This window comes from Diospyros lotus, chromosome 9, assembly GCF_014633365.1.
Source record: "Diospyros lotus cultivar Yz01 chromosome 9, ASM1463336v1, whole genome shotgun sequence".
Lineage (NCBI taxonomy): Eukaryota > Viridiplantae > Streptophyta > Magnoliopsida > Ericales > Ebenaceae > Diospyros > Diospyros lotus.
Window position 1 is genome coordinate 20,594,911 of NC_068346.1, and position 25,446 is coordinate 20,620,356.

A 25,446-nucleotide genomic window follows, 5' to 3' on the forward strand; every position below is an offset into this window, starting at 1 on the left:
AACTAATTGGGTCGTGATAGCTTTTTACATCAATGGGCAAGTTCTCTGTACTGAATGCTTGGGAAATGAGAGAGCTCATCTACCACACAGACATGTAACACTTTGATCTTACTTTGTCATGCATTGCCCTCCCTCTCTTCCCCTTCTTAGAGAAATATATTTTTATGAAGTTTTCAACTATGGAAAGTAGTTGGAATGTTCTTTGGAGCTCTACATGCAGCTTCAACGCTTTTAGTTTTCACTTTAGTGATCTTTTTACCTTTTATTCCCTTTTTATTCCTTTCCTTTTTTATTTTTTATTTTTTTTTAGGTCTTGTTATTTCATTTATGATGTTAAAATAGTCGTTCCGTTTTAAACTAATTGGGTCGTGATAGCTTTTTACATCAATGGGCAGGTTCTTAGGACTGAATGCTTGGGAAATAAGAGAGCTCCTATCCTACACAGAGAAGTAGCTCTTCGTTCTCACTTTCTCAGTGACCCAAGTAAGGTATTTCTAGACAAAATCTTCTACAACTATTTTTTTTTTTAGTGTTTTCCACGTAAAATATTTTCACAGCATTTTGGTGGATTGTACTTATTTGTAGAGGGTGGATCAAATGATTCTTTGATGGAAAAACCCTTGTTGTTTTCTTGGTGCCTAGTGTTTGGCTTTAGGGTGGGGTTCTTTTTAAGCAATTGCAATTGCCCTTTAATTTCAAGCCACTTATATTTGATTATGACCTCATCTTGTGACCTGTTTCTCCTTTTTTTTTTTTTTTTTGCAGCTCAGTTTCCTAACGCTTCAGGCATGGTTATTTTCTTCTACTAGGGAAAGGGTTGTGCTCGATATAGGAAGAACCTGTTTATTCACGCCATCCATCAGGTTAGATCAAGTTTTACTTCCACGTTTAACAATCTATCCTCACACAGTAAGCTATCTGAAAATACACAGAATATGGAAAAGTGAATGCATAAGAGATTAGGAAATATGATTACTACAAACCAGTTATGGAACTTGGTTGTGCAAGTAGATGATGCTCAACTGCTAAGGTTTGAATAGTTGTAAAACCACTTCATTTTGTTAATCTTCTTTTAAGTATTTGAGCATTTCAATATTATTGAATTGTTGATCGAGTGCTTATGTTTCATCATTACTTACCGTCATTGATTTTTTTATCAAGTGCACAATTTTTATGTACAGAATTTTTGGCGCTATACTGACTATAAGATGTTTTTCTCAAGTGAAGTTTGTGATTTCACGGTCTTATGAGAAAGTTGATGAGACGCTAAAGCTTATTCTTAAAGAGGTTGTGAGTTCCATTATGCATTACTCTCCCTCTCTTCCCCCTTCTTAGAGCAATATATTTTTAGGCCGAATAGACTATTTATATTGAGCTTAGGGTCATTTTTGAATTTTATCCCGTTTTGACCTTTAGTTCAATTTGGTCATCAAATTTAAACTTTGATTTCAATTTTATCCCCAAGCGGACAAGCGAGAGCCCCAACATACGTGGTGCTTAGGTGGGGTGCTGATGTGTCCATTGTTGGACACATCAGCAAAAGAAACCCATCATCTTCAACCCTTAAGCCACTAGGTTTTAAATCCTAAACAGTTGCCGCCGTCTTCCTTCATTGTCAGTCACCTTTTTGTTCTCTTATCGCTGATAACCTGAGGCCTCAACCCTCTGGTCACGGCACGCGAGCCATGGTCATTTTCTCCCCTTCACCTTCGGTCTTCTCCCCTCTCTCTTCTTTTTCCAATCAGCTGCCTATGTGGCGGTCATTAATGGAATCAAGCCACCCGCGATGAAGAGTGAGAAATAAGGAGGCGGCTAGAGGCAGGGAAAAGGCAAAAAGGGCAATGGCGGGGGCGGCGGCAGCGCAAGGTGCAAGGCGAAAGCCTAGGTGATTTGGGGAAGAAGATGGGTTTTGACCCATTAAATCTTCGGTCGACCCACTGTGTCAGATTTGGATCAAAGTTAACCGTGGGATTATTTTTCTAATGTGTTCATTATTGGACACAACAACATGCCACCTCAGCGCCGCGTCTGTAGGGCAACACGCCTGTTCGCTTTAGGACAAAATTAAAACAAAAGTTAGAGTTCAATGATAAAATTGAAACAAATGTCAAAATTGGATAATAGTGAAAAAAGACCCTAAGTTCAGTATAAAATAGTCTATTTGGCCATATTTTTATGATGTTTTCGACTATAGGAAGTAGTTGGATTGTTCTTTGGAGGTCTACATGCAGTTTCAATGCTGGCAGTTATCACTATAGTGATCTTTTACCTTTTATTCCGTTCCGTTCCTTTCCTTTTTTTTTTTTTTTTTTTTTTAACATCTTGCTATTTCAATCATGATGTTTAATTAATCGTTCCATTTTAAACTAATTGGGTCGTGATAGCTTTTTACATCAGTGGGCATGTTCTCCGCATGAATGCTTGGGAAATAAGAGAGCTCATCTTCTTCACAGACATGTAACACGTTGATCTTACTTTCTTAGCCACCCAGGTATGGTATTTTCGCTCAATATATTATGCATCGCCCTTCCTCTCTTCCCCTTCTTAGAGGAATATGTTTCTATGAATTTTTCAACTACGGAAAGTAGTTGGAATGTTCTTTGGAACTCTACATGCAGCTTCAACGCTTTTAGTTTTCATTATAGTGATCTTTTACTTTTTACGCCCTTGTATTCCTTTCCCTTTTTTTTGTTTTTTTGTGTTTTACGTCCTGCAATTTCAATCATGATGCTTAAATTGTAATTCCATTTTAAACTAATTGGGTCGTGATAGCTTTTTACATCAGTGGGCATATTCTCCGCGCTGAATGCTTTGGAAATGAAAGAGCTCCTCTACTACATAGACATGTAACACTTTGATCTTACTTTCTCAACGACTCAGGTATGGTATTTTTGGACAATATATTATGGATCGCCCTCCCTCTATTCCCCTTCTTAAAGCAATATATTTGTATGAATTGCTCGGCTACAGAAAATAGTTGGATTGTTCTTTGAAGGATTACATGTAGCTTCAACACTTTTAGTTAGCACTGTAGTGATCTTTTATCTTTTATTTCCTTGTATTACTTTCCTTTTTTATTTTATTTTTTTTCTTGTTATTTTAGTCATGATGTTAAAATAGTCGTTCCATTTTAAACTAATTTGGTCGTGATAGCTTTTTACATCAATGGGCATGTTCTTTGCACTGAATACTTGGGAAATGACAGAGCTCCTCTACTACACAGACATGTAACAATTTGATCTTACTTTCTCAGCGACCCAGGTATGGTATTTTTGCACAATATATTATGGATCGCCCTCCCTCTCTTCCCCTTCTTAGAGCAATATATTTTTATGAATTTTTCGACTACATAAAATAGTTAGATTGTTCTTTGGAGGTCTACATGCACCTTCAATGCTTTTAGTTATCACTGTAGTGTTCTTTTAACTTTTATTCCCTTTTCATTCCTTTCCTTTTTTATTTTTTATTTTTTTTAGGTCTTGTTATTTTATTTATGATGTTAAAATAGTCGTTCCGTTTTAAACTAATTGGGTCGTGATAGCTTTTTACATCAATGGGCAGGTTCTCAGGACTGAATGCTTGGGAAATGAGAGAGCTTCTATCCTACACAGAGAAGTACCTCTTCGTTCTCACTTTCTCAATGACCCAAGTAAGGTATTTCTAGAAAAAATCTTCTACAACTATTTTTCTTTTTGGTGTTTTCCACATAAAATATTTTCACAGCATTTTGGTGGATTGTACTTATTTGTAGAGGGTGGATCAAATGATTCTTTGATGGAAAAACCCTTGGGGTTTTCTTGGTGCCTAACGTCTGGCTTTAGGGTGGGGTTCTTTTTAAGCAATTGCAATTGCCCTTTAATTTCAAGCCACTTATATTTGATTATGATCTCATCTTGTGACCTGTTTCTCTTTTTTTTTTTTTTTTGCAGCTCAGTTTCCTAACGCTTCAGGCATGGTTATTTTCTTCTACTAGGGAAAGGGTTGTGCTCGATATAGGAAGAACCTATTTATTCACGCCATCCATCAGGTTAGATCAAGTTTTACTTCCACGTTTAACAATCTATCCTCACACAGTAAGCTATCTGAAAATACACAGAATATGGAAAAGTGAATGCATAAGGGATTAGGAAATATGATTACTGCAAACCAGTTATGGAACTTGGTTGTGCAAGTAGATGATGCTCAACTGCTAATGTTTGAATAGTTGTAAAACCACTTCATTTTGTTAATCTTCTTTTAAGTATTTGAGCATTTCAATATTATTGAATTGTTGATCGAGTGCTTATGTTTCATCATTACTTACCGTCATTGATTTTTTTATCAAGTGCACAATTTTTATGTACAGAATTTTTGGCGCTATACTGACTATAAGATGTTTTTCTCAAGTGAAGTTTGTGATTTCACGGTCTTATGAGAAAGTTGATGAGACGCTAAAGCTTATTCTTAAAGAGGTTGTGAGTTCCATTATGCATTACTCTCCCTCTCTTCCCCCTTCTTAGAGCAATATATTTTTAGGCCGAATAGACTATTTATATTGAGCTTAGGGTCATTTTTGAATTTTATCCCGTTTTGACCTTTAGTTCAATTTGGTCATCAAATTTAAACTTTGATTTCAATTTTATCCCCAAGCGGACAAGCGAGAGCCCCAACATACGTGGTGCTTAGGTGGGGTGCTGATCAGCAAAAGAAACCCATCATCTTCAACCCTTAAGCCACTAGGTTTTAAATCCTAAACAGTTGCCGCCATCTTCCTTCATCGTCGGTCGCATTTTTGTTCTCTTATCGCCGGTAACCCGAGGCCTCAACCCTCTGGTCACGGCACGCGAGCCATGGTCATTTTCTCCCCTTGACCTTCGGTCTTCTCCCCTCTCTCTTCTTTTTCCAATCGGCTGCCTATGTGGCGGCCATTAATGGAATCAAGCCACCCGTGATGAAGAGTGAGAAATAAGGAGGCGGCTAGGGGCAGGGAAAAGGCAAAAAGGGCAATGGCGAGGGTGGCGGCAATGCAAGGTGCAAGGCGAAAGCCTAGGTGATTTGGGGAAGAAGATAGGTTTTGACCCATTAAATCTTCAGTCGACCCATTGTGTCAGATTTGGATCAAAGTTAACCTTGGGATTATTTTCCTAATGTGTCCATTATTAGACACAACAACATGCCACCTCAGCGCCACGTCTGCAGGGCAACACGCCTGTTTGCTTTAGAACAAAATTAAAACAAAAGTTAGAGTTCGATGATAAAATTAAAACAAATGTCAAAATTGGATAATAGTGAAAAAAGACCCTAAGTTCAGTATAAAATAGTCTATTTGGCCATATTTTTATGATGTTTTCGACTGCAGGAAGTAGTTGGATTGTTAATTGGAGGTCTACATGCAGCTTCAATGCTGGCAGTTATCACTATAGTGATCTTTTACCTTTTATTCTGTTGTATTCCTTTCCCTTTTCTTTTTTCTCTTTTTTTTACGTTTTGTTATTTCAATCATGATGCATAAATAGTCCTTCCATTTTAAACTAATTGGGTCATGATAGCTTTTTACATCTGTGGGCATGTTCTCCGCATGAATGCTTGGGAAATGAGAGAGCTCCTCTATTACACAGACATGTAATACTTTGATCTTATTTTCTCAGCGACCCAGGTATGGTATTTTTGCACAATGTATTATGCATCGCCCTCCCTCTCTTCCCTTCTTAGAACAATATAGTTTTATGAAATTTTCAACTACGGAAAGTAGTTGGAATGTTCTTTGGAGCTCTACATGCAGCTTCAATGCTTTTAGTTTTCATTGTAGTGATCTTTTTCCTTTTACTCCCTTGTATTCCTTTCCCTTTTTTTTTGTTTTTTACGTCTTGTTATTTCAATCATGATGCTTAAATAGTCATTTTATTTTAAACTAATTGGGTCGTGATAGCTTTTTACATCAGTGGGTATGTTCTCCGCATGAATGCTTGGGAAATGAGAGAGCTCCTCTACTATACAGACATGTAACACTTTGATCTTACTTTCTCAGCGACCTAGGTATAATATTTTTGCACAATATATTATGCATCGCCCTCCCTCTCTTCCCCTTCTTAGAGCAATATATTTTTATGAATTTTTCAACTACGGAAAATAGTTGGAATGTTCTTTGGAGCTCTACATGCAGCTTCAACGCTTTTAGTTTTCATTGTAGTGATCTTTTACTTTTTACTCCCTTGTATTAATTTTCCTTTTTTTTGTTTTTTTGTTTTTTACGTCTTGCTATTTCAATCATGATGCTTAAATAGGCAATCTTTTTTAAACTAATTGGGTCATGATAGCTTTTTACATCAATGGGCATGTTCTTTGGACTGAATGCTTGGAAAATGAGAGAGCTCTTCTACTACACAGACATTTAACACTTTGATCTTACTTTCTCAGCGGCCCAGGTATGGTATTTTTTGCACAATATATTATGGATCACCCTCCCTCTCTTCCTCTTCTTAGAGCAATATATTTTTATTAATTTTTCGAGTACAGAAAGTAGTTGGATTGTTCTTTGCAGGTCTAAATGCAGCTTCAACGGTTTTAGTTATCACTGTAGCGATCTTTTACCTTTTATTCCCTTGTATTCCTTTCCTTTTTTATTTTTTTTTATCTTGCTATTTCATTCATGATGTTAAAATAGTCGTTCCATTTTAAACTAATTGGGTCGTGATAGCTTTTTACATCAATGGGCAGGTTCTCAGGACTGAATGCTTGGGAAATGCAACTTTTTGGCGTTATCCACGTAAAATATTTTCACTGCATTTTGGTGGATTGTACTTATTTGTCGAGGGTGGATCAAATAATTCTTTGATGGAAAAACGCTCCCTCTCTTTCGCTTCTTAGAGCAATATATTTTTATGAATTTTTTGACTACAGAAAGTAGTTGGATTGTTCTTTGGAGGTATACATCCAGCTTTAACGGTTTTAGTAGCTTCAACGCTTTTAGTTTTCATTGTAGTGATCTTTTACCTTTTACTCCCTTGTATTACTTTAACACTCACTTGCAAAATTATTTCCAACAAGAGGGAATCATACATGAGTTGTTTTGCATTGATACACCCCAACAAAATAGGGTGGCAAAGAGAAAAATGCGTCATCTTCTCAATGTCACTCGAACATTGCTTCATCATCATTATGTGCCAAAATATTTTTGGGGGGAAGCTATGTTAACTGCATCTTGTGTCATTAATAGCGTACCATCTAGGGTTCTCAATGGTCAAAGTCTTTTTCAATCTTTAAATTCCTTTTTTCCATACTTTAATCTTCATATGTAATTATTCTCTCTTTTATGTATGTTAGACTTCCTTGTGTTCAAATCTTTTGGTAAACTAAAAATGATGGCCTTTTGTGTGTGTGTGTGTGAGAGAGAGAGATAACAACTATATCATTGTGATAAAAGCCCCAAAATGGGCACTACTTGTGCACAATAGCTAAGGAAAAAGACTAGGTGGCGTGCTGATATGTCCATCAGCAAAAGAAACCCACCATCTTCAACACTCAAGCCATTAGGTTTTACATCCTAAACAGTTGCCGCCGCCTTCCTTCATCGTTGCCTTTTTGTTCACTCATCGCTGATAACCCGAGGCCTCAACCCTCTGGTCACGCCACGCGAGCCATGTCGAGCACAAAGATTTTCGGGCATGGGAGTGACTAAAGCTCATCGGCCATGACGTCGATGGCCATTGCAATGCCGATATTCGACCCGTGGCTGAGAAGACTCGTGTCAATCGGTCGACCAAAATGATGACCCACGTCGATGAGCCATTGACCAAAAGCGGACACGAACCGTCAGTCAGGGCAGTCACGGTGAACCTTGATTTTGGAGAACATCGTCGACGATGGCGGAAGCAAGGCCCAATCGATCGACGGCAATAGACTCATGGCCTTTATCTTCTTCTCAACATCGATCTCGCCATTGTCATTCTTTGGAGCTCTACATGTAGCTTCAACACTTTTAGTTTTCACTTTAGTGATCTTTTACCTTTTATTCCTTTCCTTTTTTATGTTTTATTTTTTTTTAGGTCTTGCTATTTCAATTATGATGTTAAAATAGTCGTTTCATTTTAAAATAATTGGGTCGTGATGGCCTTTTACATCAATGGGTAGGATTATAGAAGTCTTGAGACAAAAGTTCAGTTTCTGAACTAGTGGCAAAATCGTAAATATTGAAGTTGGGTAAAAGTGTAATTTATCTAAAATGTTGGGGTGCCAAGTGTAATTTATCCATTTTATAGGGACCAAAAAGTGCAATTAAAATGGCTCGGGGACCAAGTGTCAAAGTGTCTAAGTGCAGTTAGGTGAAAAGTTCGGATCGAAGCATCGTTTGTTGAAACCTTAAAATATCGCTTCAAAATATCTTGGATTTCAAACTCGAATCAAATGGAGCGTTTGATCATTTTGAAGTCCAAGTCCAAGTCTTTGTTAAAGTAAGTCTTCTTTAAGTCTTCCTTAAGTCTTTTCCAAAGTCTTCTCCAAGTCTTCCCTAAGTCTTTTTCCAAGTCTTTTGCTTAACTTCCAAGACTACTTAAGCCTCCAAAAGTCTCCAAACCTTATTTTTAATGACACATGGCAAGCAACCATTGGACTACTTGGAAGCTAAGTTAAGGACTCATGGTGACCCTTGAGGTGGCAACATGTGGTTGGTTAGAAAATTCTATAAATAGGGGCTAGGTTGATCACAAACCATTCAAAGTAAGTTTGAGTTGAATTTATGCCAAATTGAGGGAATCAAATGGGAGGATCTTGTTCTTGGGAGAAAGGGGAGAATACTCCCAAAAGAAGGGAGAAAAGTCCGCTAAGAACGAGGGAGAAAAGGCCTCGTCGGAAAGTTTGGGCTGCCACTGTAGGTCGCGCCAAACAATGTAAAAACCATGAGAAAACCATTCCTGCTCGTCGTAAACAATGCTTCTTAGGGTAAACCTTAAAGGTGAGTGGTTCTTGTGCATGCATCCTCTTGATCATTCTTGGTTTCATTTGTGAGTGGTTCTTGTTCATGCTTCTTGCTTTCTCTTGATCACTCTCAGTTTCATTTATGGATGGTTTGTTGCTTACATCTTACGTTCCCCTTTGTTTCGAGCATATCCCTTCTATTTTGTTGCACCGGGTTTGAACACGATGGCTTTCGTGTGTGGCTTGTGGCTTGCATATCATATTCCTTCTGCTTTGTCATACATCATATCATTTGGGTGACTGTGGCGAGTTGGTGGCTTGTCGTGTGTGAACTACCACGGGGGGCCGACCACGTGGGCCTGTGTAAGGGGGCTACCTCGAGCTTGTGTAAGGGGGCCAAGGGATTCATACATGGTAAATAAGGAGGATATCTCATGCCTGTGTAAGGGGGCCAAGAGATTACATCTCATGTGTTTCTTGCTTTTGAGCAAATCTTGCCTATTTTACATGCATCTCGGTATTTGTACTTGTGGCTAGTTTTGGGATATCACAGGGGATCTTGTGCTCTTGCGGTGAGCCGTGATCTTGGGAGATTTGGTTCTTATTTCTACATGTCTCCTGGCAAAGTTGCATGTTGCTCTTGCATGCATAGTTTCTTTTCTTGTACCACTCACTTAGATGTAACAATCTAACTCGAGTGTTTCATACGTATCCCTGGAACATTCAACGTTCCAGGTATGTTAAGCTTATCAGGTACTCCAGTTCTAGCACGAGCAAGGATTCAGAGGTGGTGCCTGGCTGATTTAGAGTTGGATTTATTTGTGTACCCGTGTAATCCCAATGTTGTAATTTAAATAGCAGTTAAGATACTTAAGGATGTATGGTGTTTGTGTGCGGTTCTGCGACTGTATAGTAAAATTTATGTATTTGTAAAATTTATCTTATTGCTTCATTGTGTAATTGAAAGTGGGGCGTTATAGATCTTTTACCTTTTACTCCTTTGTATTACTTTAACACTCACTTGTAAAATTATTTCCAACAAGAGGGAATCATACATGAGTCGTTTTGCATTGATACACCCCAACAAAATGGGGTGGCAGAGAGAAAGATGTGTCATCTTCTCAATGTCACTCGAACCTTACTCCATCATCATTATGTGCCAAAATATTTTTGGGGGGAAGCTGTGTTAACTGGAACTTATGTCATTAATAGCGTACCATCTAGGGTTCTCAATGGTTAAAGTCCTTTTCAATCTTTAAATTCATTTTTTCCAGACTTTAATCTTCATATGTAATTATTCTCTCTTTTATGTATGTTAGACTTCCTTGTGTTCAAATCTTTCGATAAACTAAAAATGATGGCCCTTTGTGTGTGTGTGTGTGTGAGAGAGAGAGAGAGATAACAACTATATCATTGTAATAAAAGCCCCAAAATGGGCACTACTTGTGCACAATAGCTAAGGAAAAAGACTAGTGTATCCACCAGGTTAGATCAAGTCTTACTTGCACATTTTACAATCTATCCTCACACAGTAAACTATCTAAAAATTCACAAAATATGAAAAAGGGAATGCATAAGGGGATTAGGAAATATAATTATTGCAAACCAGTGATGGAACTTGGTTGTGCAAGTAGATGATGCTTAACTGCTAATGTTTGAATAGTAGTAAAACCACTTCATTTTGTTAATCTTCTTTTAAGTATTTGAGCATTTCAATTTTACAGAATTGTTAATCGAGTACTTATCTTTCATCATTACTTACCGTCATTGATTTTTTTATCAGGTGCACAATTTTTATGTAGGGAATTTTTGGCGCTGTACTGACTGTAAGATGTTTTGCTCAGGTGAAATACGAGATTTCACGCTCTTATGAGAAAGTTGATGAGATGCTAAAGCTTATTCTTAAGGAGGTTGTGAGTTCCATTATGCATTACTCTCCCTCTCTTCCCCCTTCTTAGAGCAATATATTTTTAAGCCGAATAGACTATTTTATCCTGAGCTTAGGGTCATTTTTGAATTTTATCCAGTTTTGACCTTTAGTTCAATTTGGTCTTCAAATTTAAACTTTGATTTCAATTTTATCCCCAAGCGGACAGGCGAGAGCCCCAACATACGTGGTGCTTAGGTGGCGTGTTGATGTGTCCATTGGACACATCAGCAAAAGAAACCCATCATCTTCAACACTCAAGCCACTAGGTTTTACATCCTAAACAGTTACCGTCACCTTCCTTCATCGCCGGTCGCCTTTTTGTTCTCTCATCGCCGATAAGCCGAGGCCTCAACCCTCTGGTCACGCCACGCAAGCCCTATCGAGCACAAAGATTTTCAGGCATGGGAGTCACCGGAGGTCATCGACAATGGCGTCGATGGTCATTGCAATGCCGAGATTCGACCCGTGGCTAAGAATACTCGCATCAATCGGTCGACCAAAATGATGACCCATGTCGGCGAGCCATTGACAAAAAGGGGGCACGAACCGTCAGTCAGGGCAGTCACGATGAACCTCAATTTTGGAGAACATCGTCGACAATGACGGAAGCAAGGCCCAATCGATCGACGGCAATAGACCCATGGCCCTTGTCTTCATCTCAACATCGATCTCGCCATGGTCGTTTTTTCCCGTTGACCTTCGGTCTTCTCCCCTCTCTCTTCTTTTTCCAATCGGCTGCCTATGTGGCTGCCATTAATGGAAGCATGTCACCTGCCATGAAGAGTGAGAAAGAAGGAGGCGATTAGGGGCAGGGAAAAGCAAAAAACGGCAACGGCGGTGGCGGCGACAACGCAAGGTAGAAGGCGAAACCCTAGTTGATTTGGGGAAGAAGATGTGTTTTGACCTATTAAATGTTCGGTCGACCCACTGGGTCAGATTTGGATCAAAGTCAACTATGGGATTATTTTTCTAGTGTGTCCATTATTGGACACAACAACACGCCACCTCAGCACTACGTCTGCAGGGCCACACGCCTGTCTACTTTAGGACAAAATTAAAACAAAAGTTAAAGTTCGATGATAAAATTGAAACAAATGTCAAAATTTGATAATAGTGAAAAAGACCCTAAGTTCAGTATAAAATAGTCTATTTGGCCATATTTTTATGATGTTTTCAACTGCAGGAAGTAGTTGGATTGTTCTTTGGAGGTTTACATGCAGCTTCAACGCTAGCAGTTATCACTATAGTGATCTTTTACCTTTTATTCCGTTGTATTCATTTCCCTTTTTTTTTCTCTTTTTTTTACGGCTTGCTATTTCAATCATGATACTTAAATAGTCGTTCCATTTTAAACTAATTGGGCCATGATAGCTTTTTACATCTGTGGGCATGTTCTCTGCATGAATGCTTGGGAAATGAGAGAGCTCCTCTACTACACAAACATGTAACACTTTGATCTCACTTTCTCAGCGACCCAAGTATGGTATTTTTGCACAATATATTATGCATCGGCCTCCCCCTTTTCCCCTTCTTAGAGCAATATATTTTTATGAATTTTTCAACTACGGAAAGTAGTTGGAATGTTCTTTGGAGCTCTACATGCAGCTTCAACGCTTTTAGTTTTCACTATAGTGATGTTTTTCCTTTTACTCCCTTGTATTCCTTTCCCTTGTTTTTGTTTTTTACGTCTTGTTATTTCAATCATAATGCTTAAATAGTCATTCTATTTTAAACTAATTGGGTCGTGATAGCTTTTTACATCAGTGGGCATGTTCTTCGCACTAAATGCTAGGGAAATGAGAGAGCTCCTCTACTACATAGTCATGTTACACTTTGATCTTACTTTCTGAGCGACCCAAATATGGTGTTTCTGCACAATATATTATGCATCGCCCTCCCTCTCTTCCCCTTCTAGTGATCTTTTACCTTTTACTCCCTTGTATTCCTTTCCCTTTTTTTTTTTTACGTCTTGCTATTTCAATCATATTCTTAAATAGTCATTCCATTTTAAACTAATTGGGTCGTGATAGCTTTTTACATTAGTAGGCATGTTCTCCGCACTGAATGCTTGGAAAATGAGAGAACTCCTCTACTACACAGACACGTAACACTTTGATCTTACTTTCTCAACAATCCAGGTATGGTATTTTTGCACAATATATTATGGAGCCTCCCTCTCTTCCCCTTCTTAGAGTAATATATTTTTATGAATTTTTCGGCTACAAAAAATAGTCGGATTATTCTTTGAAGGTCTACATGCAGCTTCAACGCTTTTAGTTATCACTGTAGTGATCTTTTACCTTTTATTCCCTTGTATTCCTTTCCCTTTTTATTTTTTATTTTTTTTATCTTGCTATTTTAGTCATGATGTTAAAATAGTCGTTCCATTTTAAACTAATTGGGTCGTGATAGCTTTTTTACATCAACGGACAGGTTCTGAGGACTGAATGCTTGGGAAATTAGAGAGTTCCTATCCTACACAGAGAAGTAACTCTTTGTTCTTACTTTCTCATTGACCCAGGTATGGTATTTCTAGACAAAATCTTCTACAACTATTTTTTCTTTTTGGCGTTATCCACGTAAAATATTTTCACTGCATTTTGGTGAATTGTACTTATTTGTCGAAGGTGGATCAAATGATTCTTTGATGGAAAAACCCTTGGGGTTTTCTTGGTGCCTAACATCTGGCTTTATGATTGGGTTCTTTTTAAGTAATTGCAATTGCTCTTTAATTTCATTCCACTTATACTTGATTATGATCTCGTCCCAAGAAATTGTGACCTGTTTCTTTTTTTTTCTTGCTCAGTTTCCCTAACACTTCAGGCATGGTTATTTTCTTCTACTAGGGAAAGGGTTGTGCTCGCTTGAGGAAGAACCTGTTTACTCACGCCATCCACCAGGTTAGATCAAGTCTTACTTCCACGTTTAACAATCTATCCTCACACAGTAAGCTATCTGAAAATACACAAAATATGAAAAAGTGAATGCATAAGGGGATTAGGAAATATGATTACTGCAAACCATTGATGGAACTCGGTTGTGCAAGTAGATGATGCTTAACTGCTAATGTTTGAATAGTTGTAAAACCACTTCATTTTGTTAATCTTCTTTTAAGTATTTGAGCATTTCAATATTACTGAATTGTTGATCGAGTACTTATCTTTCATCATTACTTACCGTCATTGATTTTTTTATCAGGTGCACAATTTTTATGTAGGGAAGTTTTGGCGCTGTACTGACTGTAAGATGTTTTGCTCAGGTGAAGTACGAGATTTCATGCTCTTATGAGAAAGTTGATGGGACGCTAAAGCTTATTCTTAAAGAGGTTGTGAGTTCCATTATGCATTACTCTCCCTCTCTTCCCCCTTCCTAGAGCAATATATTTTTAGGCCGAATAGATTATTTTATCCTGAGCTTAGGGTCATTTTTTAATTTTATCCAGTTTTGACCTTTTGTTCAATTTGGTTATCAAATTTAAACTTTGATTTCACTTTTATCCACAAGCGGACAGGCGAGAGCCCCAACATATGCGGTGCTTAGGTGGCGTGCTGATGTGTCCATTATTGGACACATCAACAAAAGAAACCCATCATCTTCAACACTCAAGCCACTAGGTTTTACATCCTAAACAGTTGCCGCCGCCTTCCTTCATCGCCGGTCGCCTTTTTGTTCTCTCATCGCCGGTAACTTGAGGCCTCAACCCTCTTGTCACGCCACGCGAGCCATGTCGAGCACAAAGATTTTTGGGCATGGGAGTCACCAGAGGTCATCGGCCACGGCATCGTTGGCCATTGCAATGCCGAGATTCGACCTGTGGCTGAGAAGACTCGCGTCAATCGGTGGACCAAAACGATGACCCACGTCGGCGAGTCATCGACCAAAAGGGGACACGAACCGTCAGTCAAGGCAATCACGGTGAACCTCAATTTTGGAGAACATCGTCGACGATGGCGGAAGCAAGGCCCAATCGATCGACGGCAATAGACCCATGGCCCTTGTCTTCTTCTCAACATCGACCTCGCCATGGTCGTTTTTTCCCCTTGACCTCCGGTCTTCTCCCCTCTCTCTTTTTTTTCCAATCGGCTGCCTATGTGACCGCCATTAATGGAAGCAAACCACCCGCGATGAAGAGTGAGAAAGAAGGAGGCGGCTAGGGGCAAGGAAAAGGCAAAAATGAGAATGGCGATAGTGGTGGTAGCGCAAGATGGAAGGCGAAACCCTAGTTGATTTGGGGAAGAAGATGGGTTTTGACCCATTAAATGTTTGATCGACCCACTAGGTCAAATTTGGATCAAAGTCAACCATGGGATTATTTTTCTAATGTGTCCATTATTGGACACAACAACACGCCACCTCAGCGCCACGTCTGCAGGGCCACACGCTTGTCCGCTTTAGAACAAAATTTAAACAAAAGTTAATGTTAGATGATAAAATTGAAACAAATGTCAAAACTGGATAATAGTGAAAAAAGACCATAAGTTCAGTATAAATTAGTCTATTTGGCCATATTTTTATGATGTTTTCGACTACAGGAAGTAGTTGGATTGTTCTTTAGAGGTCTACATACAGCTTCAACACTAGCAGTTATCACTGTAATGATCTTTTACCTTTTATTCCATTGTATTCCTTTCCCTTTTTTTGTTCTCTTTTTTTTACGTCTTGCTATTTCAATCATGATACTTAAATAGTCGTTCCATTTTAAACTAATTGGGTCGTGATAGCTTTTTACATCAGTGGGTATGTTCTCTGCATGAATGCTTGGGAAAAAGACTAGTGCATGCAGCTCCTCATTTTGTGAGGGGTGTACTTAAACAACAAAATAAGGACATGTTCAAAGGCACCAAGTTGTCTGGAAATCAATTCTGTTTCGTGCCTAGTAGATTGATAATGGAAGTTATATACTTGAGGCGCCTATGGTAAAGGTATAGAAATAAACAAAAGGCTTTACTCATGGTGTTATGAATTTAGAAAAACTTGTGCAAAGTTCATAGAGAAGTCTTATGGAGGTTCATAGAGAAAAAAGGAGTTCAAATTGCTTATATATATAGGTTAACAAAGACGTGTATCATACCTAGGAAAAAACAAGCATCATGGAGCAGAAAAATGTGTTAAAATTTGTGAATGAGATATTGAAGATTTTCCGATACCAATTGGATTACATCAAGGATCTTCATTAAGCCTGCACCTTTTTGCCCTAGTAATGGATGAACTCACTAAACATGCACAAGTAAAGGTGCGATGGTGTATGCTATTAGAGATGACATTGTGTTTGTGGATGAGACAAAAAGAAGGAATGAATACTAGCTCGAGATACGGAAGGATGCTTTAGGATATAATCATTTTAAATTAAGTAGGGTGAAAACTAAATATATAGAATGTAAGTTTAGTAAAAATATTAGCGTAGATGATGTTGTGATAAAATTCAAAGATCATGTCATGCCAAGAAAAGATTACTTTAGATATCTTGGATCGATCATCCAAAATGATGAGAGATTAATGTGCCATCCATAGAATTAAGGTAAGATAGTTATAACATGCAAGACCAATTTTGTTGTATGACAAAATTTTAGGCAATAAAGCACCAACGTGTACAAAATATAAGCATAGCAAAGATGAGGATGTTAAAATGGGTGTTTCTTTTTTCTGTAAATAAGAATTATATAGAACAAATAACAAGCGCAAGAGCGACTACAAACACAACTGGGGCATACCCCGAGCAGAGAACATAACTACATCACAAGCCAACGCAAGGCAAAAATAAGGACAGAAAACATCACCTCAAACACACGAGGCAGGAAAGAGTCACATAAGAACACATGAAAACAACAGAACCATGGAAAGCTGCACCATCAAAGCTACAAAGAAAAAACAACGAGACCTCCCAGGCACAACACGCCATGGAGAGAGAACACGACCAAAGGCATGAAGATGGGAGAGAAGATCAAGCACCTGGACATGAGCGGAAACAGGAATGAGGAAGCCGCCAGAAATGAACCAGGGCAATGCTCTGAAGGGACTGAGAAAACTGCATGGAGGCCAGCCTCACCCAAACTGCCGTTGGATCTGGTACGCAAGCTGGCCCGGAGGGTGCTCACTATCCCGAAAGCAACGGTTGTTACACTCGCGCCATATAAAGTAAACAGCCGCCTGAAATGGGTGTTTCACCATATAAGAAAAGTTAAAATTAGAAATGAGGTCATTCGACAAGATTAAGATTGTTTGGTAATGTGAGTAGAAGACAAATAGAGGTTTTTATAAGGAGAGTGGAATGAAATTGAACATGTATTTAGCAAAAGAAGGGGAGGAAGATCAAGAAAAACTTGGTAGGAGACTTTCAAGTATGATATATATCATAACAGCCTTATTTGAAAGTAAAAACATAGCTAAAAATTATTGGTGAGTTAGAATTCATATAGCCATTCTCACATGGTGGGATTAAAGCAATCAAAATGCTCTAACTCAATATTGATCAAGATAGCTCGCAACCACTGGGAATCAACAAGAAGAGATTAAAGACAAATGCTTTAATTTGAAGAAAGATTTCAACAATCTTGAAAGAATCTCCTATTATTTTGGTCATAGATGATTCACATAAATGTATGCAGAACAAGGCCTACCTTCCTGTCTTGGTAGCTTTAACATCTTTCAAAGCCTAAATCAAATCCGTTATAGTACATGGAATCGCCAAAAATATCCCAGGACTGGAAATGAGAGCTTGCGGTATTAGAATGAGGAGATTTTCAACTGGCACCTTATTATCTACACTAGCAGCATTAAATTGAGAAGATGGTAGTGACCATTGACAGAAGAATGCCACTCTAGAAGGAAGTCTATGGATGCAATCTTCTTTCTCGAGAAGGATAATGCATCATTCTTAACTAAATATATAATCTTAAAAAGATTTTACTAAAATGAATTTGATCCAGATCACATCCATCAAAAGGCATTACTAGTCCCCCTTATGGGGGAAAGGTAAGTCAAATAACAAAGCGTAAACTCCCTAGCTTCCCAGTTATTAAGCTCTCTCTTCAAGCAAATACCACAAATGTATGTGCTATAGTAGTAACTAATAGCTGCTCTCTGGAGAAGGAAGGCCTTTTTGAACCCCCAAAAATATGCAAATCACAGTCCCCAGGAACTTATGCTAGCTTTTTGAAGCAAAGAAATGGAGAGTTATATGTGCTGGGAAAACCAGAACCACTACTTCACATTCATAAGGTTATATACTGGTAGAAAATGAACTTTTCAACAGTCAACAACTACTCTTGACTAATAAAGGAAACTTGCCTTGTGCAAGGCTTTAGTTATTATATCTGCAACTTGCTCCTCAAAATTGCAGTGAATCAAATCAACTTCTTTTTCTTTCTCTGCCTCCTTAACAAAGTGATATTTTATTTTTATGTGCTTGGTCTTCCCATGAAATATTGGGTTCCTGGACATGGCTACAGCAGACTTTTTATCACAGTATATCTCAGTAGCTCTTCTGTGCTTCTGTTTTATATCAGTCAGAATCTTCTTTACCCATATTGCTTTATGAACGGCGGCAGCAGCAATATACTCTGTCTCTGCCATTGATTGAGCTACTATGTTTTTCTTCTTGGAATTCCAACTGAAGAAACTTGATCCAAGAGCAAAAGCATAGTCAGATGTACTCTTTAAGTCATCATTTGAGCCTCCCCAGTTGCTATCAGTGTACCCAACTAGCTTTGCATTTTCAGACTCCTTATACAAAATACCAAGTTTATAGTCCCTCTGATGTATCTCAGCACACGTTTGGCAGCCTTTAAGTGTAACTCACTAGGACTCTGCATAAATCTTGACAATAAATTGGTGGCATATAGGATATCAGGTCTGGTTGCTGTTAGATACAACAAACAGCCAATTAAACTCCTGAAAACACTTGCATCTATCTTCGTAGCACCATCATGGTTGGCCTTAGGTCAATGGTTGAATAATTCTAGTTGTCACAGCTCATTGAAAATATCCCCTTTTGAGGCCCTGTTTGGTATTAAACCCTCTCTTCTACCTGCCACTATGGATTCTTCCTCTTCTGTAGCAGCAGTGGATCAATATTTACAGACTCACCAAGAATTATTGCAACTCATTAAACAGGAGCTAGCCACTGCCCAAAATCGGATGAAGCAATATGCAGACAAAGAAAGAAGTGAAAGGGAGTTTGCTATGGGTGATTTGGTTTATCTCAAGACCAAACACTCCCATAAAAAATTCTTTTTCTCATTCTAAGCTGAGTCCTAAGTATTTTGGACCCTTCCCTATCATTGCTAAGGTTGGGCCTTTGGCCTATCGTTTTCAGCTTCCACCTCATACTAACATGCATCCAATTTTCCATGTGTCTTTATTGAAGAAGACCATTGGATCCATTGGCCATTACAGTCCTACTTTACCTCCTCTAACTACTGATGGGGATTTCAAGGTGGAACCTTTTGTAATTTTGGATAGGAGAGTGATTTACAGGAACAATCTTCCTCTTACACAAGTATTGGTCCAATGGTCCCATCTGCACCCTATCAATAGCACCTGTGAATACTTGCCTAATCTGTTAACTCATTTTCCCCATGCTGCCCTCAAGTTCGTAGGGTGTAGGAGATATATGAGGACTATTGCAGCAGATTTTCTCTCTACAATTGGTGGTTAGCAGTCAGTGACATTCCGTAACTGTTTTTGGTTAGCTATATATAAGCTACACCAACTTGTATTAGAGAATAACAAGAATTTTGAATACAATTCTTATGTTCTCTCTCTATTCCCTTCTCCGTTTTCTCTCTAATTTCTCTCTCATCCATTCTTCCTTCCCGTTTCTACATTGGAAACCCTAGATTCAAGACCTAGGTCTTGACACCACCATAACTCATTTTGCCTCCACCAGCTGCAGGTGCTTTTCCTTTCTGATTGGCCACAAAAGCATTTTCTGAGGACTCATCTTGTCTAATAGTCCTCCTCTGCGCTGTGGCTTGCAAAGCATTTACCAACTCAGCTAAGGAAAATTGAGAAAAATCTCTTGACTCTTCTAGTGATGAGATCTTTGCTTCAAACTTTTCTCGTAGACTTATTAGAACCTTTTCCACCACACATTTATCATTCAATTCTTCACCCATAATTCTGATCCGATTTACAACTTTGAGAAGTCTGTTAGAGAATTCCTTTAGTCTCTAATTCCTCCATCTTGAGAGACTCAAATTTTCTGCTTAAATTGAGAACTTGCATTTGCCTAGTTCCCATGCTTCCCTGGAACTCTTCCTTAATCTTTGGGACCAAACTTCCTTTGCTGCAGTACATGCCATAATCCTAGTAGAGATTGACTCAGAAACAGCTCCATGAGTAGCTGATAGGGCTTTAAACTTTTCTGCAACCTCCTTGCTGTGATGCTTTATCTGAGCAATGGTAGGATTTTCCCTGAAAGGTGGTGGATCTTCTCCTGTCTCTTTTACTTCCCACGGATCATAAGCCTGAAGGTAGGCCTTCATTTTTATTGCCCAAGAGACAGTTTTCACCTGTGAACTGTGGTGGTGGTTGTGCTGAATAATGACTGGAATCCATTTGCAGAATGTTTTTATCCTACAGATTTCCTCTCAGCTTCTATTCTTCGAACACTCACAACCCTCTCTAAGATCCAAGAAGCTCTGATACCACTTGTTAGCTTTTTGAAGCAACGAAATGGAGAGTTATATGTGCTGGAAAAAACAGAACCCTTAACTCACATTCACAAGGAATTAAAGAAACTTTTCAACAGCGAACAACTACTCTTGACTAATAAAGGAAACTTTGACTCCTAAATTTCAGCTAACTTTAAGCTGGATCACATATTCACAGCTCAAAACTTTATATGTTGGTAATCTAAGAAACATCTTCCTTAATTTCTGCTGCAGCCAGCTTTACATATTCTTTGAACAAAAGAAAGCAAAATAAAATATTGATCATTAACAACAAAATTACAGCAGATTAGAGAAAATATGCCGGATCACATATGCTTTACAGTATGTTTTAATATTTGTTTCTCTGTTTTTTATTTTGAGAAAATATTGAAATGCTTGCTGTAGATACACATGTGATGCTGATCTTATAATTAGGGGAATAATAATATGTGATTACAGCTCAAAACTTTATATATTGGTAATCTAAGAAACATCTTCCTTAATTTCTGCTGCAGCCAGCTTTACATATTCTTTGAACAGAATAAAGCAAAACAAAATATTGATCATTAACAACAGAATTACAGCAGATTAGAGAAAATATGCCGGATCACATATGCTTTACAGTATGTTTTAATATTTGTTTCTCTGTTTTTTATTTTGAGAAAATATTGAAATGCTTGCTGTAGATACACATGTGATGCTGATCTTATAATTAGGGGAATAATAATTTGATAAGTTTCAATATTTCTGTCCACAATTCCTTGTACTTGAACAAAAGGCTGGCCGGCTGGCTGCAACTTTTTGTGATTAATTCTTGTTGGCTGGAAGCTTGAAATGTTTCTTAAGAATTCAGTAATCATGCATTTGTGCTTGCCGAAATTTGTTTTTACTCATAAAGCACCTTCACGATACCGTTGATGTCCATGGAAATTTAGCTGCTGCAACTTCTACCAGTGCAGGGACGTATGCCAATAGCTTTTGTGCTGTCTCTGCCACAGGAAAAGGTGAAGCAACAGTACGAGCTACAGTTGCACGTGACGTGGCTGCTCTGACGTTTCTTTTTTTTTGGTTAGATCTAGATCTAGTGTTACTAGGAAGAGAAGAAGAAGCAGAACTAGGGGGGAGGGGAGGGGGCGCTATCTGACGGACACTTAGGGATAGAGCTGAATGCATAATATGGGACTCTGGAGTCTGGTCTAGTGACTTTGTTTATGCCTTTTGGGGTTCCTCTTCCAGCAAGAGAAGGAAAAATCTGGACCATCGATAACTAGTACCCACAGAATAGAAACACATTCTAAGTGGGCAAATGGTGCTCGACTTGTGAGTGCAGTTAAGTAGTAATAATACAGGACTACTGTACTACAAGTAGAGATACCCTTACTTGATTACTATCACATGGTATTAGGCAACTGCTAAGATGCAAAGAGCAATTGATCAATTTTTTGTCATGTTATTCCTGAACAGTTGCCATTATGGAGATATCTATACTTGATTATTATAATATAATATTCGGTAACTGTTAATAAGATCAAATTATTTTGTGCCCAAATGGTAACATGAAGCATTTGTTTCCCAGACCCAACACCATTAACTGGTTTGATCAATAGAAGTTCCTAGATGTTCGTCTGATTTGATTTGTGTGTACATTTTGCAAGCTCTCTTCCATCTCATTTTACTGGCCAGAAAGTATTCATGTTTTCAACAATGCAGAATAACCCAAATAATGCCACAGCAAGTCAGGGCCCTGCAACATCAGAGAGCAACAATCTACCTATAGCAAGACCATCATCAGGCTCAGCTTTTGATAGATCAAAATGCTATAGTGTGTCGCAAGATATCCAATTTACACAACACACTGTTCTGGTGGGAGGTGAGACCAGAAGAACAGCCTCAGTAGCGAAGGCTGATACGGAGTTGCTTGCAAGAAACAGAGGTAATGCCATGATGCGCTACAAAGAAAAGAAGAAGACCCGGAGGTACATAGTCCCACGATTCCATTTTGGCTTGTTTATGTTGAAGTTCTCCAGTGCAAAAATCACAATGTTTTAACTCCTTGCTATTATTTGGTAATTAGATATGATAAGTACATTCGATATGAGTCAAGGAAAGCAAGAGCAGACACCAGGAAGCGAGTAAAGGGTCGATTTGTGAAGGCTACTGAAGCTCCAGATAGTTGAATCCCTTATAAATGCCTTATAAATGACTTTTTCAATTAGGAAATTTGTTCCTCCTTACCTATTTTCCTGTATATATTCCTATCTTCTCTCACCTAAAATGTAAAATTGAATAGCCTTCTGTTTGTAGTGATTAGCAATAACTTCAATGGTATACCTTCTCTCCGCAACATGGCATTTTATATTCCCATTTAGTTAACATGAAACGTAGTAGATGACAGGAGATGAGCTGCAGGCTCCAACAACTCCTCTGCAGACACAAACTGGCGAAATTATCAGTTTGGAATCGGCTATCATTTTGGAATATGTTTGACTCTTGGGTAATTTGACTTATCATATATTCATGGAGAAGGTAGGTTCAAGTAATTTTAGTCCCCCCCCCCCCCCCCCCCCCCCCCCCCCCCCCAATTTACAATTTGTAATTTACATTAATAATTTAAATCTTTCAATTATTTTGAAATAATAAGTAGTACTTATTGCATTAATTATTTGTATTTAGTACTTATTGCATTAATAATTTATATTTTATAATTTACATTAATAATTTAAATCTTTTAATTGTTTTGAAATAATATGTACTAATTATTGTAAAATTAATAATAGATTTTAAATACACGAGTTTTTCAATACTAATTATGAAATTTCTAATATATTATTATGTGAATATTAAATATTTAATTAATTCGTCAATCAATAAAAAATAAATACTATTTATGAGAGATATTAATAGACACTTAAACTATTAATTAAGTCACATAAAATTATTTATTTATATAAAATTCTATCCTTATATAATATAATATAATAATATATAGTAGAATACTATGCAAATATTTCTTCCCTCCAAAAATTTGTCAAACTATTTCTTACATCTCGAAATTGGATTAAACTTGTATGAATTTTTCAATGCTATTAATTAATCAAAAATAAATATTTTCTGTTAGATCTTCTCATCAATTAATTCGTTAATCAATAAAAAATAAATACTATTTATGAGAAATATGAATAGACACTTAAAGTATTAACTAAGTCACGGAAAATTATCCATTAAATAAAATCATATATTTCTATAATATAATAATATATAATATATTATATTAAAGTATAATAATTTACAAATTTTTGTTCCCTCCAAAAATCTACCAAGCTATTTTTTGCCTCTAAAATTTATATTAAATTTGCATAATTTTTATGAGATATATTAATAGACAACTTAAACTATTAATTAAGTTATAGAAAATTGTCCATTTATTTAAAATATTATCTTTATATCTTTATTCTATATATATATATATATATATTTATATAATATTAAAATATGATAGTCAAACAAAGTATTTTGCAAAGTGTTAATCAATAGTGAATTTTTTTCTCTCAAAAACTTGCATTAAATCAAAGGTAGTGATTAATTAATTATTAATTACTTTAATAATTATATTATAGTCTTGAAAATGTGATATTTTAACAAATTCATAAAAAATTATTTAAGATTGTCAAATGTTAGGATTTTTCAATGGTAATTAATATTTAAAGTATCACATTTTTAAGATTATGGAAGAAATCAAAATTGATATTTTTAAAATTTTGTTATTATTGAAAAAACTTATTCTTACTCATATTTAAGAGTTTTAATTTATATTTATAGTTATAATATAATAAATAGAAAATAACAAACGTCTTTGAGTGAATATATTATAGATTTTATAATATTTATTTATAAATAAATATAATATAAAGAATAAAAAAATTTATAAGTATTTTATCAAGTGACCTACTTAATGTATTAATTATTCTTTAACACATTAAATGACAGTACATTTAATTAAAAGTGTTATCCATTAATATATTGAATAGCAAATAATTAATTAAACTTAAATTTTGATAAATAATTAAAGATTAAAAAAATTATAATTATTAATTCTATTAAAATTATTTAAAATAACAAATTTATTCTTAAATTAAACTCTTTCGTGTGATAGATAGGGTCACCACTAGTTTTAATAACAAGTGATTAGAGACTTATTATGAGACTCTTTTATATAAATTATGAAATTATATAAATGAAATCATTATTATTCCCAAATTTATATGTCTCTATTAAGATATTTTCAACAATAAAACAATTTAGAAAACTAAAAATAAAATATTTAAAAAATATTTTTCAAATTTACCAATCAGATTTTATTTGAAAAATAAAGGTAACTTATGAATAGATACTTTAAGGCCCCCACCCAGGTCCCCAAATAACTAGAGTGGGTGCCCTACTAAAATAGAGACAACCTGATCTGGAAGAACATGTCATACGTGCCACTGATAAATACCAAGAGAAAATTAATTGAAAAAACTTGTCATCCCGGCATATATAACAAAACCTCAACTTGCTACACAACAATTGATCTCTAAACTTATATAGCCAAGACATGCATAATATATAACATTGGCACACTGGCCACAAAATAAACACAATTCGTACAGACCTAAATAAACTACAGAAAAATACAGTTCGAAAGTGACAAAATGCACAAAAAGAAACTCCCAAGCTGACAACTGCTAAATTTGCATGGCCCTGTACACCGCCTAACCAAATAATGCACAAAAAGAAACCCCTAGGCTATTTCATAAAAATTACGAGATTATATTAATGCAATCATTATTGTTCCCAAATTTATATGTCTATATTAGGATATTTTTAACAATAAAATATCTTAGAAAACTAAAAATAAAATATTTATTATATATTTACTATAAGAAAAAATAAATATTTGAAAAATATTTTTCAAATTTATCAATCAAATTT

General features: G+C 36.7%; 1 protein-coding gene across 2 annotated transcripts; it reads left to right on the plus strand.

The window, feature by feature from the left end:
• The first annotated feature begins 374 nt into the window (after positions 1–374).
• LOC127809916 (zinc finger protein CONSTANS-LIKE 14-like) lies at positions 375–23,035 on the plus strand. Of its 2 annotated transcripts, XR_008025306.1 has the most exons (8): positions 375–488; positions 3,752–3,822; positions 3,930–4,027; positions 13,256–13,343; positions 13,669–13,722; positions 14,082–14,150; positions 22,186–22,451; positions 22,550–23,035. XR_008025306.1 is itself a non-coding variant. In XM_052349096.1 (2 exons), the coding sequence occupies exons 1-2, from the start codon at positions 22,168–22,170 to the stop codon at positions 22,650–22,652; spliced, it is 387 nt and encodes a 128-aa protein (XP_052205056.1). In that variant the 5' UTR covers positions 21,509–22,167; the 3' UTR covers positions 22,653–23,035. The 2 variants fall into 2 exon arrangements, 1 of the variants encoding a protein (XP_052205056.1); XM_052349096.1 differs by lacking the exons at positions 375–488; positions 3,752–3,822; positions 3,930–4,027; ... (1 more) ...; positions 13,669–13,722; positions 14,082–14,150 and having other exon boundaries at positions 21,509–22,451.
• Positions 23,036–25,446: the final 2,411 nt, after the last annotated feature.

What these genes read in the sequence shown, in the direction of transcription:
- LOC127809916 (XM_052349096.1), top strand. Translation starts at nt 22,168, where the DNA reads ATGTTTTCAACAATGCAGAATAACCCAAATAATGCCACAGCAAGTCAG. An exon ending in GAAAAGAAGAAGACCCGGAG is followed by an intron (nt 22,452 to 22,549) that starts GTACATAGTCCC and finishes TTTGGTAATTAG; the next exon opens with ATATGATAAGTACATTCGAT.